The 14663-nt window shown below is 32.1% G+C and overlaps 2 protein-coding genes across 2 annotated transcripts in view; one reads left to right on the plus strand and one right to left on the minus strand.

The window, feature by feature from the left end:
• The window catches only part of LOC124362458 (disks large 1 tumor suppressor protein-like), a 713149-nt gene that overhangs the window by 462946 nt on the left and 235540 nt on the right, over positions 1-14663 (plus strand). The window lies entirely within an intron of this gene.
• Positions 1-14663, minus strand: part of LOC124363981 (titin-like) — a 122527-nt gene that overhangs the window by 86187 nt on the left and 21677 nt on the right. The window contains exon 3 of the mRNA XM_046819252.1: positions 12301-12943. Within this exon, the coding sequence (XP_046675208.1) occupies positions 12301-12943 (643 nt within the window). The remainder of the gene's footprint in view (positions 1-12300; positions 12944-14663) is intronic.

The following is a 14663-nucleotide window of genomic DNA, read 5'->3' on the forward strand; positions in this document are numbered from 1 at the left end:
TTTAGCCGCCAGTTGCCTTAGACCGATCGTTTTAATCTTGCAGTAGTCCCTACGTTCACATATCACATTGTGATGTGTAACATTATTCTAACACCGGGTTTGTGTCAATAATTGTACGTAAACATTTTAATTTTTAAATCTTGACCATACAACTAGAAAATTCCTACATGCAATAGTATTTAAATCTTGTAATTGACGTATCGTCCCGCTCAAAAAAACTTAGCATTTCAGAATTCATAGTTACTGAAATTTTAGTTAGAGTTGTACAAACAATATAAATGTTATAAAGAAATAAGAACAGTTATTTGCATGTAAATAACTGTCTTGTCTCTCAATTTCTACATAGTGATACAATCGGTGTACGTTTGGATTATTTTTTTCTTAATTTTTAAAATATTTTTAGTCTCAGCTCTTGAAGATAACTTTAATGAAAAAGGAAAACATATTTCTTTTAAACTATTTTTGATGTGCTGTATACAAATGAACAATTTTTTTAATCAACATTTGTAATGAAAATATTTGTAAATTCATCGCAAACACAAGTATTTGCAAATATTAAAAAATGTGCTGTCTTGGTGGGATATGGATACAGAAAATATGACTCAGTAAAAGCGATGTGTGAATAAATAATTGTATAGATGTGGGGTATAATCCACACCAACTTCAGAGTGCACTAACTAGATCTGATACTGTGAAATAAAGAGGGAGTACTCGTAACTAATTAATTTATACTAAACTCTATACTTTTGTTTTTAATTTAAAAAAGCATTAAATATTAAACACATTTATAAAATTTTCGATACGTTTACGACATTCACCATTATTCAATTAATGTTTGGTTAAATAATTCCTGATATTACTGTTGTAATAGCATCCCCCTCACCCCCAAGCTCAGACCCACGGACCATAATGTATGGGATCTTGTAGACAGGGTGGATGGTTAGTAATATAATTTAATAGAAGAGTAGCATTAAACGAAAAGAACGCGCCGCTTGCAACGGTAATAACTTACTATCTGATGGTGTTGCAAGTCAAGGGGCATAAATGGAGCAGCTGATGTTTACAACGTAGCTGAAGCATAACAATTACACGGCTTGGTTTTGCATTTTCATTTCGTATTGCATTTCCAGACATCATGTCACTGTAAAGTTTATTTCTTTTGCCATGACCATTTGCGTAGAAGTGCTCATTTTGATTGTAAAAAAACACTTATAAATTGAAACCAGCCGTTGCATTTTCTCGCGCTTGCGACCCACTAGAAGCAATAAAGAGTGGCGCGTAACTTGTTGAAAGGAACAAATACAAATTCTGGATTTTTTATTATTAAACCCTGTAGAACTTGAGAAAAATTAAATTATGATAAAGGAAAAATTGTAATGGGCGGATAGAAAGAAACAAGAAGAAAATTCATACGTTTTAATGAATTTTAGGTTAAGATACTTGTAATTACGTAGAATTTTAAAAAAATATGAACAGAATATTAATGAAAGTAAACATGTTTTTATTAGAATTCATACTTGTGAAATAAGTTAAGAACAATTAGAAATATCGTATTCGTAGTTTATCTGTCCTGAAAGAGCCATAAAATCGTAAATAGTTTAATAATTTACTGTATTAAGTTTGTCATCAGTATTCATTTCTGATGTATCAAAAGTAAAAGAAAATATTTTAAATCTAAAAATAATAAACTAGTGAAGATCTTGCTGCAGATGAGTAACACGTACGTAATAAAATCAGCCAAGAACGTTCAAAAGAGCCTACAGCAGTACAACAATCAGCTGTTGTAATTGTCTCATGGAGGTAATTAAGTAACGTTAACGTCCAACAGCCGTTATCGGGGCATGAGGCCTACGAGATACATTGCCTTATCACTAATAATTGCGCTGCCCATGCCCGCAGCAACAAAATATCCGATTTATGTTCCTGAGCCGATTGTAAATTTGCTTTAATCCGCAACAATTTATCGCTAAGATAACAGACTTCTCTTTGCTATCATATAGTTTACATTTACGAGGTTAGTTGATCTACGCAGTGTGTCCTATCAAAGGTACATTATCTTGACAAAGCGTTCACCAGATCGCATAGACGATAACATGTAAGGAACCTATAAGAAAATTGAAATTTCATTTTATTTAGCGTCTATATGATGATAAATTCTCCAACACAATCATCTCTAATAAATTATATGACAGCATTGTAATGTTCTGTTTCATTTTCCTTACTATTTTGTAACTATTGACAAACATTCATCTCCAATAATCTCATAAACAATGACATTTGAATTATATTTGTCACATTTCGCAGAAACTTTCTTTTAAATATAAATAAATCTAAAAAGAGATTCGTAACAAATTAAAACCTGTTCTGATGACTATTATTTGTACTCGTAATAATAATAATGTTTTGAAGAAAATATACAACTATTATTATATTTGACCATCTTCAAGAAAAAAGATATCTCTGAGTTAAAATAATGTATTTACGAGTATTTATCGTAACTTACAAATCTCCCTTTTAATTAAATATTGTTTTTTATCTGTGCTTTTCTAAATTAAATAAACTTACAGAATTCTTCCACATAAATTCAAAGCATTTTTTTAACCTTTTCGACCCTACTGAAAGTTTCAGTATTGTAAAAACTAATTGACTAAACCTAGCACCTAATTTATTCCATTCAATCCTAGTCAAAATTTCCTAACACATTTTAAGTATTAGAATAATTTGACTTCGTTGTGTATAGCCATCTTTGGTCCGAGAACCAGAATTTGGACCGAGCACTCCAGTAAATAATAGTTATTATCCGTAGAGGCAATCATTATAAATGTGGTAGTCATTACACCAGTCAAAAAATAATAAATAAAAAAAATCAAGAAATAAGAATGTAAATATATCTATAAATTTATATTGTGGCTTCTTACAAAAACAGTAAATGAGTAAAATGCAGAAATTTTTACTTGGAAGGTCATTCAAAATTTGTTATAGCAGTTTTAGAGGTGTGCTATTGTTATAAAGAAATTACAGCACACCAAATCACAGATAAACTTGACTATCTCAGAAAACTAAACCCTCCAAATAGCTGCAAATCCTAAAATACGTCAGCAACATGTGTACGAACAAGATAAAAACAATTTCGACAATTGGATTAACAAATGCTGCAAAATTCTAATACTTCTTGTTGTAGAGTGTAGCCGTAATTTTAATTATTTAATTGTATTTATATAAAGCACTCATATATTTATGAGTGAACGTGTGTGTATTTTTTTAGTATAACTATGTATTTAAAAATTAAAACCACGTTTTTTTCCGATTGTCATTTCTTTAACCACGAAATCACGGGTAATTATCCTGTGAGTAAAACAAAAGAAGTTGTACTCGTATTTTTAAAAACCCCAACCATTTTAGTAGAAATAAAAATATATAATATAAATATTGCAAATAAGTAAACAAAATTCCACAATAATAATGACCACAATTTAAAACATTTTAACAATATGATAAAATTAAATAAAAAATAGGTATATACAAAGACTCGTGTACATATATATATATATACTAGCGGGCCCGGCGCGCTTTGCTGCGCATTTCAATAATTTTTTGCAAAAGTTGCCCGCGGCTTCGCACGCAATTTCCCGTTGAAAACAGTACACTATATTCACTTATTCTTTTTCTATCACATTCTAAACATTGCTGAGATAATTGATAGTCGTTCCATCGTGAGCCTCTTGGGCGTATTATGAAGGTATGTACCATATTCCTGCCTCTATCTAGCTGTTACCCACGGCTTCGCACGCAAATCTTAAGAACCGAAGTCCTTATATTACTTAGTAAATTTTTTTTTTTACTATAATAAATTTTAGATTAAATTAGTTATATCTCCGATGCCACGATTGAGCTTGCTTTGTTGTCTCGATCGAGAGAATATGTACACACGGAGTTTTGAGAACCATACTTCTGTCAAAAAAAACAACTAAGGTTGATTTTATAACATTCTTTATATTTGTAGCCAACGTAAGATAGTAATTATGATATCTGCATTACTCTTCTGATCAAGCATGAGCATGGTTTATATTAAATAAATATTGCAGTTAAAGGTGAATTTTTACGTCAAATTTGAATTGTATTATCTGGATAGTAAAGTCTATGTTTAACAGTGATTGCAAAAACAGTTTAAACAAAATTTGTCGTTTCTCTTAAGCTTACTCTATGCTTTAAAACTATAAGTGTAATATATGTTTACAAAGAACAGCTGATTAAAAATTTGAAAAGACGTTAACATATGTTTGCTGCAATGCATTTCTTATGGGTATTTCTGTAACCAGTGGGGCGGAATCCTGAATCGGGAAAGGGATGGGCATAGCTTATAAACCTTCTCTCCGTGGAAAAAATACATATACGTACAAATTTTCATCATGATCGGTCCAATAGTTCACGATTCCATAAAGGACAAACATACAAACATTCATTTATATATATATATAGATATATATATATATATATAATTTCAATAAACATTGAATCACAAAAAGTACTTGCTCCGCCGGGACTCGAACCCGGATCTCTCACTTGCCGGGTGAATGTGCTACCATTACACCACAGAGCCCTTCCTTTTTACGATTCAATTAGACCTATTTTGTATTTGGATTTTTCTTGCACATATGTGTTTAAATAACCAAACTAACATATGATTGGAAGACCAAATACCTGTCAAATGAATTTTTATTTATATTCATTAATATAAATATATATATATATATATATATATATATATATATATATATTATACATACATATATACATGTATATTATACTGTATGTATATATATACAGTTATTAGATCCAGTTTCTCCAACGCGCGTAAGATCTATTTTGACAAAAGTTATGTAATTTATAGTTTAAAGTTTGACGATGGAAGCCTTGAAATAATAATATGATTTCGAACATTTTCCATCGTTATATGTTACAAAATATTTAACACTACGTTTCGTGAGTTGAAATACAACCTTTTCGTCAATTTTAAAGAAAGTTAATAAACATTCATGTATTTAAATTCTACAACGTGCCGCGAAGGGCTGCCACTAAAGAAAATAAAGGAATCAAACCCCAGAACTGCTTGCGGTCCGTACAGGAGAAAATTAACCTAGGCGTTGTTACTTTAAAGAAGTCAAGAGCACAAAGACACGTCACACCGGCAATGGCAGTGTATTTTTATATAGTAGTTTGCTTTACACCTGACGAAGAGGATAGATTTCAATCATTGAAACGTTGTGTTGCACATTTTGTAACATAGTAATGTAATATTGACGGGATGATCTGAACCCGGTAGGAGGCAAGTTAATTATTCACCGGCTAGAGGTGAGGCATTGAAACAATCGTTTCCACTCTGCAATGGCAAGTAACTCGAGGCGACAATGAACACTTGGATGTCGACAATTTAAAACGATGTCTCCAAAACTCATAAATATTAAAGGAGCAGAGAAAAGACTGTATCATGTGATTTTTTTCAAGTATTACTTTAGAGATTTTTGTTTCTATGGTTATAAAGTGTGATTAATTGGATAAGCTAAATGTACAATATTCCAAAACAAACTTTGATTGATTCTGTACGATAATATAATAAAACATCAGTAACGTGTAACATTTAGTAATTAAATTCTGTCATAAAGCGAGAACTTCAAGAGGACTGTGTCAACATTGTGTTTTGTTTCTCATTCAAATAGTGACAATATGGTTCATCGAATTTAAATTCAATTCGCTAATTGCTTGATGTAACACTCGTTATCCAATGCATTGTGTGGTTTGACGTTGTCTTTGAATGAGTTTTGTTTAATTCCACCTTTGAGGAAGACTGACATGATTGTAAAATGATTTCCGTTAAACCTAATTTGATTACTTGGATCATGAAATTGGTGTTAGTCAAAACTTTCGTCGTGTTTATGTGGCAGTATAACTTTACGTTGTATTGTTTTGGCCCAAATTTAAGAGATTTAGATAACACATTTTTAGAGTTTTTTTTCAAACAATGGGGATGAATACTAAATACTTTTTTTCGATTATAAACTATATGAAAATATCATCTAAATAAAAATTAATAAAACAACTCTGAATGAGATTTGAAACTTAGTAAACGTTTTACTCAACCACTAAACACATAGTAGATGTGGTCACAGTAAAATATTGGAGCTAGCAAAACCTACACTCCCACCAATATGACACTATCGTGTGTTCAGTGTATTAGCGAAGAACGACAAGTCAACATTTATTGTTCAGTGCCTCTACTAATTGGGTTTTCTTTCTCAATTTTATAAAAAAAAATGCAAAAACGCTGTCAGAAAATTAAAACAAAAATTAAATTAATATCTTGGCGTATTCTGAATGGAATATTTTATACATTGAATAGGTATTTTAGATTTATACTTGGTTTATTAAATATTTTCATTTTAATTGTATATATATATATATATATATATATATATATATATATATATATATATATATATTGGCTAAATAGGTGGATATACATATCAGCTATTATTATTATATTTAAGAGTAAAGTAATTTCTTATCAAAAAGTTATTCGTATAAGAAATGTCTAGTCTACAAAAGTTTCATAAATTTGGTATTTTCCTTTTTTAATAAAAAATTGCATTCTTTTATCTTTTTGTTTTTCAGGTGATTTAAAACACAACTGAATTAAAATATAATTATTTAAAATCAACCATATGAATACAATATACACACATAGAATGATGTGTCAGCAATAAAATCTAAGTCAATATTTGCTGTAGTGTCTAATTGGGCTACACTTTCTCAATTCTTGAAATAATTTTAAAATAAAATAGAATTAATATCTTGACTGATTAATATGAATGGATTATATGCTTTGACTTATTTAATATTTAATTTAAACCTGTATGTCATATTTTCTCCTTACGTTACATAGGTATTTTAAAATTGCAGACTGCCCCAACAAACCATGTTTTAAAAAAATTTTACAGAAATGGTATGTGACTTGGAGGCAAATTTTAATGTATTTGAGTGTTGTATGTGGAACATCTATATGTCTAGTTAATTGTTAATATTAATTTAATAACTTTGAATTAAATAAAGCCTACCATTATCCTAACGCACTTTTTTTAGAAAAACGGTTGCACCCTTTGAGAGTAAAAGCTCTATCGCTTTGAGCTATAGCTGAAATAGAATTATGAGATCAAAATCTTGACTTGGTACCAACTTTCCCTTTTTTCTGTTTTATAAGATGTCGTGGAGGTACATTCCCTGTGAAGACCATCAAGATAACGTAAAAGATTCCCTTTATAATCCTAATTTCATCCATGTGAAAATATTTTACTTTTGTTTTTTGTCATCTACCCTATAAGTAGCAATACTACAACTGGAATCTTGATGTTCAATGAAGTATAAAAAATACACTCAGTGTTGATGTTTAAAGTTTGCAATGTCAGCTAATATAGATATTAAACTTTACCCTTAACATGAATACATACAAGAGCCTAAATATGATTAGTTAGAAACTCAGATAGAAAGTATAATAAATCTGGTGTTCGCAGCTGACAGAGACATGAATTATATATGACATGGGGCTAGCTAATTCTCGTGTCAAGTTACTCTGAGCTCCTGCGCTTAATTCGCTCTTTGACTCACAAATTAGGCCTTTTCTTGGCGTTTCTTAAATGATGTTTTATAAATAGCAATTTTACTGCCGTTTTCTCCACTCTTGTGTTCTACTTAACTGTAGAACTCATTTTAATCTACAAAATACATCCTTCCTTAAGTAACAAAAATACGCCTTATTTAAAATTGGATACGTGAATATGAATTTTTACGAAGTTGAAGTGTGATCAGCTTTTTCAAAACCGTGTTACAACTGTAATTTATAATTATAAAACTTGACCACAAGTTGACAATAACTTTAACAGCAATACTGTGACAGTTTACAATAACTTATTGAATTCGTCTGAAACGTTTAAAAAAATTTGTGTTTTATCAGTATTTGTAGGATTTATTGTAAAAAGTCTATTATCTGAAGAGAACTGGCCGTAAAATGAGGCTCCAGAGAATATCGATTGAAGAATAAATGAATTCCACTGAAATAGGGTTTAAATATTTACATTTAATTAAATCTAGTGTGCCGGGTAATTCAGAGAACCAACTAGAGAGACGGATCCGAACCAACGTCAAACTGCCCGAGGGAAGCCAAGAACGTTCAGGCGTGATTAAAAATATTCCAAAATTGAAAACCCAAGAATCCCATCTCAGGTCTGTGCCTCAGGTGTAAATATTTCTGAGAAACTCCTAATTCTTCAATTTGACAAACTACGAATTTAGAGAGATAAACATTGGAGGATAAAAAACCTCAAGACTAAAGGAATTACTAGGGATTTTAATTAGAGACTAGGACAACTAAGATAATCAAATGACCAGTTTCTTGTAAATGTTACGTTGATTTTCGATTCCTCAAAGGCGCATATTGGTTGATATTTCTTACTGTGACAATATGCCATAAAAACCGACGGTTATACCAGGCTTTTACTGTGCTGTGAAAACTGTTATACGCCTGTATTTGAACAAGACAAACTTAGAAAGAATATTGAAACATCTGTACAAACATACGATTATTGCGATTTCTTATTTTGCTGTATACAATACACTTTTTCATTTCATTACAACTTAGACAATCTAATGTATTTACCGAAATGTTTGTGTTCTTAATTGTCGCGATGTACATTTTTTGTATTACAAAGCTTGTAAAATGTATATTTTAAATAATTAAAATGATCTAACATAGTTCATATCGTTCAAAGCAATGCTTGTTTGGGATACTCCAAAACACAAGAGAGATTTCACCTACATTTTTTTCCAGAGTCAACAGTACTTTCAAAAAACTGTAACGATAAGAGAAATCAGTGAGAGAGGCAGTTCTGGCGAGTAAACACCGTGAGCAGAAGAACTTAATCTGTAAGCGCTTTGATACGATTTGTGCAGTACACATGACTGGTATCAGCTTTTGTGTTACTCTGTTTGACCCACTGTCGGATACAACAGGGACTAATATTATAGAAAATATCAGAGAGAGAGAGAGAGAGAGACAGTTAACCACGTGCGCTGTAAGTCCATTTCTAAATAATGAAAACCAATTAGAGTGGCAACTGAGGATAGTCAGCATCGTGAGCTGAACTCAATCTCTAATTAATTACATCCAAATCTTGCAGTACATATGAGAGCTAGAGCTACACCTTCTGTAATTGTCTGCTTCAGTGACGGCTGCAACATATCTATGAAAATGAAAATAATTCAAAAGTAGGCAAAGCAACAAGTAGTTACCAACGTCAGCTGAACTCAATCTCTAATTAATTACATCCAAATCTTGCAGTACATATGAGAGCTAGAGCTACACCTTCTGTAATTGTCTGCTTCGGTGATGGCTGCAACATATCTATGAAAAGGAAAATGATTCAGAAGTAGGCAAAGCTAGTTACCAACGTGAGCTGAACTCAATCTCTAATTAATTACATCCAAATCTTGCATATAACTTTAATTGTCTGCAATTATTTGAATTAGTCATGGCTGAAGCATATCCATGACAGGGGGAAATACCAAGCTAGATACCAGCGTGAGCTAAACTCAATCTCTTAATAATGAAATTAAAATATTGCAGTACACATTAGAGCTTTAATCTTCTGTAATTGTGAGAATTAGTGATGACTGCTACGTATATACTATGATAAGTAAAATAAGCCAGAAAGATCGGTCAAACTAGTTATCAACATGACCTGAACTCCATCTCTAATTGATTTAATTCAGCTCATACAGTATAGATGAAAGTTTTCATGTTGTCTAATTGTTTGCACTAGTGTTGGTTGCACTGTTTCAGTAGATCCGTATCTACTATTATGAAATAAGTCAGAGAGTGAGGTAAAACTAGTTACCAGTGTCAGATGATCTGCATCTCTAATTGATTTAGTTAAAGGCTTTCAATAATTTAAGTCTCCAGTTCAAATAAATTTTATTAATAGCCATGGATATAGTAAAACTATGTTTTTATGAGGTTCTGATGAATAACGTGTCGTGAATTCAATTTAAAAATCACTTGATTCATTTTGTAGTGTACATAAATGATTTTAGCTTATGAGTTGAAATATTGCATTATGAAATACTGCACTTAGTGTTTTCAGTAGCAAAGTTAACAATTGTTATTATAGATTTTTATCAGGAGGTTAGTCCTGGTGCATAACCCATATACTTTGTACATTTATTGTGCACATAGATGGTGTTAGTTATTTATTTACTGTGTAACAATTTGTTAACAATAAAACCAATTATGTTCTACAACACTCTTTTGGAACAGACAATACTTGTGATCCTAGAATCAAGAAAGAGGACTTCTTCTTTGAAATCATTAGAAAAATCAGTTCAGTTTGTAATTTAAGAAATCCTTTTCCTTGGTTAGTTCTAAGACATGAAATTAAAAGTTTATAATTGTTTACAAAGTGTTTAATATCTAGACAATTCAAACTTCGTCAACTATAACTTTTAAAACACATTGTAGGAGGTTGTTTGAGGAAAACTGTCATAAATTCATGTTAGAGACGTGCAAGCATTTCTAAAAATGTCTTGCAAAATCAACGGAATGGCCCGACACTTTCGTGAACGTCACTCAATATGAGTCCTTTTAAAAGGATTTTGGATTGCTAATTTTATAAAAACTTCTTTGGAAGTAAATATACTTAATCTAGAACCTGTAATAAATCAAAAGCTTTCAAATAACTTCGATTCATGGTGAAGTTATCTACCAACTCAAATTATTACACAAGTACGAACTGGAATTATGTCATAAAATATGATAAGAGCAACGAAGAGATGAAAGAAATCCTGGTAATGGTTTTAATTTCAGAAGTCAAACAGAAATGGGAAAGCTAAATTTAAATGAGTGGTAGTAAAGATAAGACAATGTCGGACCCCAACTTCTCTGATAATATTGAAACAGCGTGCCGTGTAATTTTGTGTGAGAGGCATTCGTTAACAAAAAAACTTTTTGAAAAATTTGTATAAAACCAGTTTTTTTAATTAATTTTAATCATTTTATTCATTTTAATCATCATTTGAGATATTTCCAAACTTTAAATACAAAACATGTTTGTTTTTATTGAATTTTCATCTGATTCATTAAAAGAGATAGGATGATATTTAACAATTTCTATTTACTAACGTTGCTTTTGATGTTCCTTATGTTTAAAATGTTTCAGTTATGGAAAGTTGGGAGAAGATTGTTCTTAATTTACAATTTTCAGACAGGGGATTTCATTATTCTAGAAAAACTTTGTTTCTTTATAATGAACGAAAGAGCTGCAATATAATAAATAATAGAAGCAGTTTGTTTTGCCTGTACTTTATATACGTTTACCGTAGTACAATTTTAGCGGTAAATATTGTGAGTTCGGAGGTTTTTAAAATAAATATGTTGCATGTTAAAATTAAAAGCGTTCTTAAACTTACCATTATGTCCCAAAAGTGTCATTTTTGGGCATGTAACAGTATTTTGTTTTAATTTTATTAGCTAAACCAAAAATTATAATTCAGTTTTTGTAGCCTGATAGATCCGGCAGATAGAATTGAATGAGATAAAACATAAAAAATAGAAAATTGTATACACAAATGTTTCACTTAATTTATTACACACTGTGAAAGATAGACTTATTTCACAATTCAAAGTTTTAAATATTCTAAATCTTTTATCCTCGTTGTATAAAAAATAGTTTAAATTGTAAAATTGTAATTGTTTCATTAAAATATTTAATTCAATACTTTATACTTAAAAAAAAATGTAAAAGGATTATACATAAAACTGGACAAAACGATAAGAATTATCCGTCATATATTACAGAAACTTTAAACAATTTTTCCATAAAAGAAACAGCCAAAAAATCCTAAACTTTCAAAATACATAACATAAGAATAAATTTGACAAAACAAAATAAAACAATATTCAAAATGTAAAGGTTTTATTTAAAAATGTACTAATGTAAAAATACAATAGTTCTTATGTAACAATATGTAACAAAAGTTCAGAATTGATAAATAATCTAACTTTTAAGTAAAGTTCAGTCTATAAATAACATTAGTTTAATTAACTAACTTAATATAATTAATTATAAACAATATACTTGTACCTCAATGGCTATATTCTTCGTGGCCATAATGCCCTTCAGACTCGTAGTTGTTTTGTTGGAAGTCACCATGGCTGAAGTCGTGAGATAGCTTGTGATGATGGACAGGAACGTGGACAGGCACCTTGACATGGTAAGGTACCGGCTTCTCTACTGTATAAGGCACCTTCTTCTCCACATACACAGGGTAAGGCTTGGGCACAGGCACAGGCACTGGTTTCTCCACAGGCACTTCCACCTTGTACGGCACCTTCTTCTCTACAGTGTACGGCACGTGCTTGACTACAGGCACGTGGACGGGGTAAGGTTTGTCCACAGGCACTTTGACAGGGTATGGCACGTGCTTCTCCACTGTGTAAGGTACTTTCTTCTCCACCACGACGGGATAAGGCTTCGGGACGTGGACAGGATACGGCTTGTCAACGGGCACCTTGACCGTGAACGGCTCCTTCTTGTACACCGTGTACGGCTGTGGGACGTATTCTTTCACCGTGTAAGGGACCTTCTTCTCAACGTAGACCGGGTACGGCTTGGGTACATGGACAGGGTACGGTTTGTCAATTGGCACCTTCACAGGGTAAGGAACCTTCTTCTCCACTGTGACGGGATAAGGGACCGGTACCTTCTTGGTCAGCGTGATGGTCTTGACATGTTCGTGATGGTGTTGTTCATGTCCTCCGAAGTTGTGGTCCCCGAGCCCAAATCCAAAGTCGTAATGGTCTGCCCCGACCAGAGCCACCAGACACACTGTAGCTACCAGACTGACCATGTTGGTTCTGTGCTCTCTCTCACTCAACCTGGTCTCTTATATATTGTTGCCTTGTATGGTTATGAAGTTATATATGGCTCCTTCTATTCCACGGTGAACGTTACGCACCATGAAACTCCGGCAATGTGCTTTCTCGTCAAAGACTACGCAATTAACAACCCACCGACTAAATTATCCCGTTATCAAACATTCGCGTAGTTACTTAGAACACATCCTAGGATAGGATTTTTATGATTATTGGAATTTTTGGCAAGTAAACAAATATAAATAATAGGGTTGAAAGTGTTTAGCCATTAATTCATATTATGATGTCATAATATTCCATGTTGGTAATGACGAAGAAGGTGAGATTAAGGATCGTAGTACATAATTACGAGTACATAGATACTTGTTTCGCTCTACCAAGCTCTGATCGTTAAAATTTGTCCTATATTGTTTAAAGTTCAAGTATCTGATTTATAATTGATTAACTTTCTAAAATTAAAGCTTCAACTAACCCTATACTTCAACTATAATTGCATTAGCCAATATAACACTTCATATACAAGACGTTTGCAAAATTCTACTGAGTCTAATGTGTAAAACAGCATTTGGACCCTAGAATATAATGATGGAAACATTATGCCTTATTTAAAACAAGCTTTCGGTGAGTTAACCACCCAGTGATAAGTTTCATATCATCTTACCCATCAGTAGAACTTGCTAAATTCTTTTTGGAAAAAACCATATTCTTAGAACATGGTGCGAATAGGAGAAATTGAACAACTATAGCTACAGAATTAACCGATTGCTTATTGAAAATAGAACTCATCCACGAGGTATATGGAAGAGGATTACACGTGCCTGAATATCGAGGCTGCTTCTCAAGGTCGACTACTGTGGACTTTTCCTTTTGAGGTTATTTAAAACTACTTTCCTTGTAGTGGTGTATTTTTTAAATGAGATTCTTTCAATGCTAATGGTATTTTAATAGATAACACTAAAGGTTTTTACGGGAAAACGGACAAAGTCCGTTGTAACCGCTGACCTCTCGGTTAGAGAGCCGCAGCCTTATACTACGGTGAAGGACGTTGCAAACGTCGGCATGGCACGGTCACACTCAACCTTAACACCTGGCCCAGAATGATGAGTCACGTGATACCAGGGGAAATTTGTTCACCTTCGCCACCTTTTCTTCCTAACATTGGAGTTTTTTAAACGAATTTTATTCATGAAACATGGATGATGACGACCGGTGTATAGTGAAATGGAAGACAGTGATTGCAGGACCTCAGTGGTACAAAACCTCGGTCAAATCTTACATTAACTCTTCTTGCTTCCCCACAGCGCCCTCCCCTCCCCACTACTATATTCCGCACAAGCTGCTACCTCAAATGGCGTTCTTCACTTCTATCTACACGTGATATACCGCTTAAATTTTTGCATAGTATTTACTTTATTCTTACTTAATTTTTTCTTTTACTATCAATGTTAGGATATTTTGTGTTTACTCTTAGTTCTAAAGCGACTAAAACCAACATTAATAAAAAGGTCACAACCTAACAGTCTAAGAACCGCCCTTGGTTCTATATATGCATTGTTTCTGTGAAGTAAATAATCTCTTTGACAATTAATTATTAAGAGGTTTTATCCTATTATATATTTCAAAATTGCTGTTTTCAAAATAGTAGCTTTATTTGTGCAATATCGTTAAACAAAAACCAAATTTTCCT

This window comes from Homalodisca vitripennis, chromosome 5, assembly GCF_021130785.1.
Source record: "Homalodisca vitripennis isolate AUS2020 chromosome 5, UT_GWSS_2.1, whole genome shotgun sequence".
NCBI classification, from domain to species: Eukaryota; Metazoa; Arthropoda; class Insecta; order Hemiptera; family Cicadellidae; genus Homalodisca; species Homalodisca vitripennis.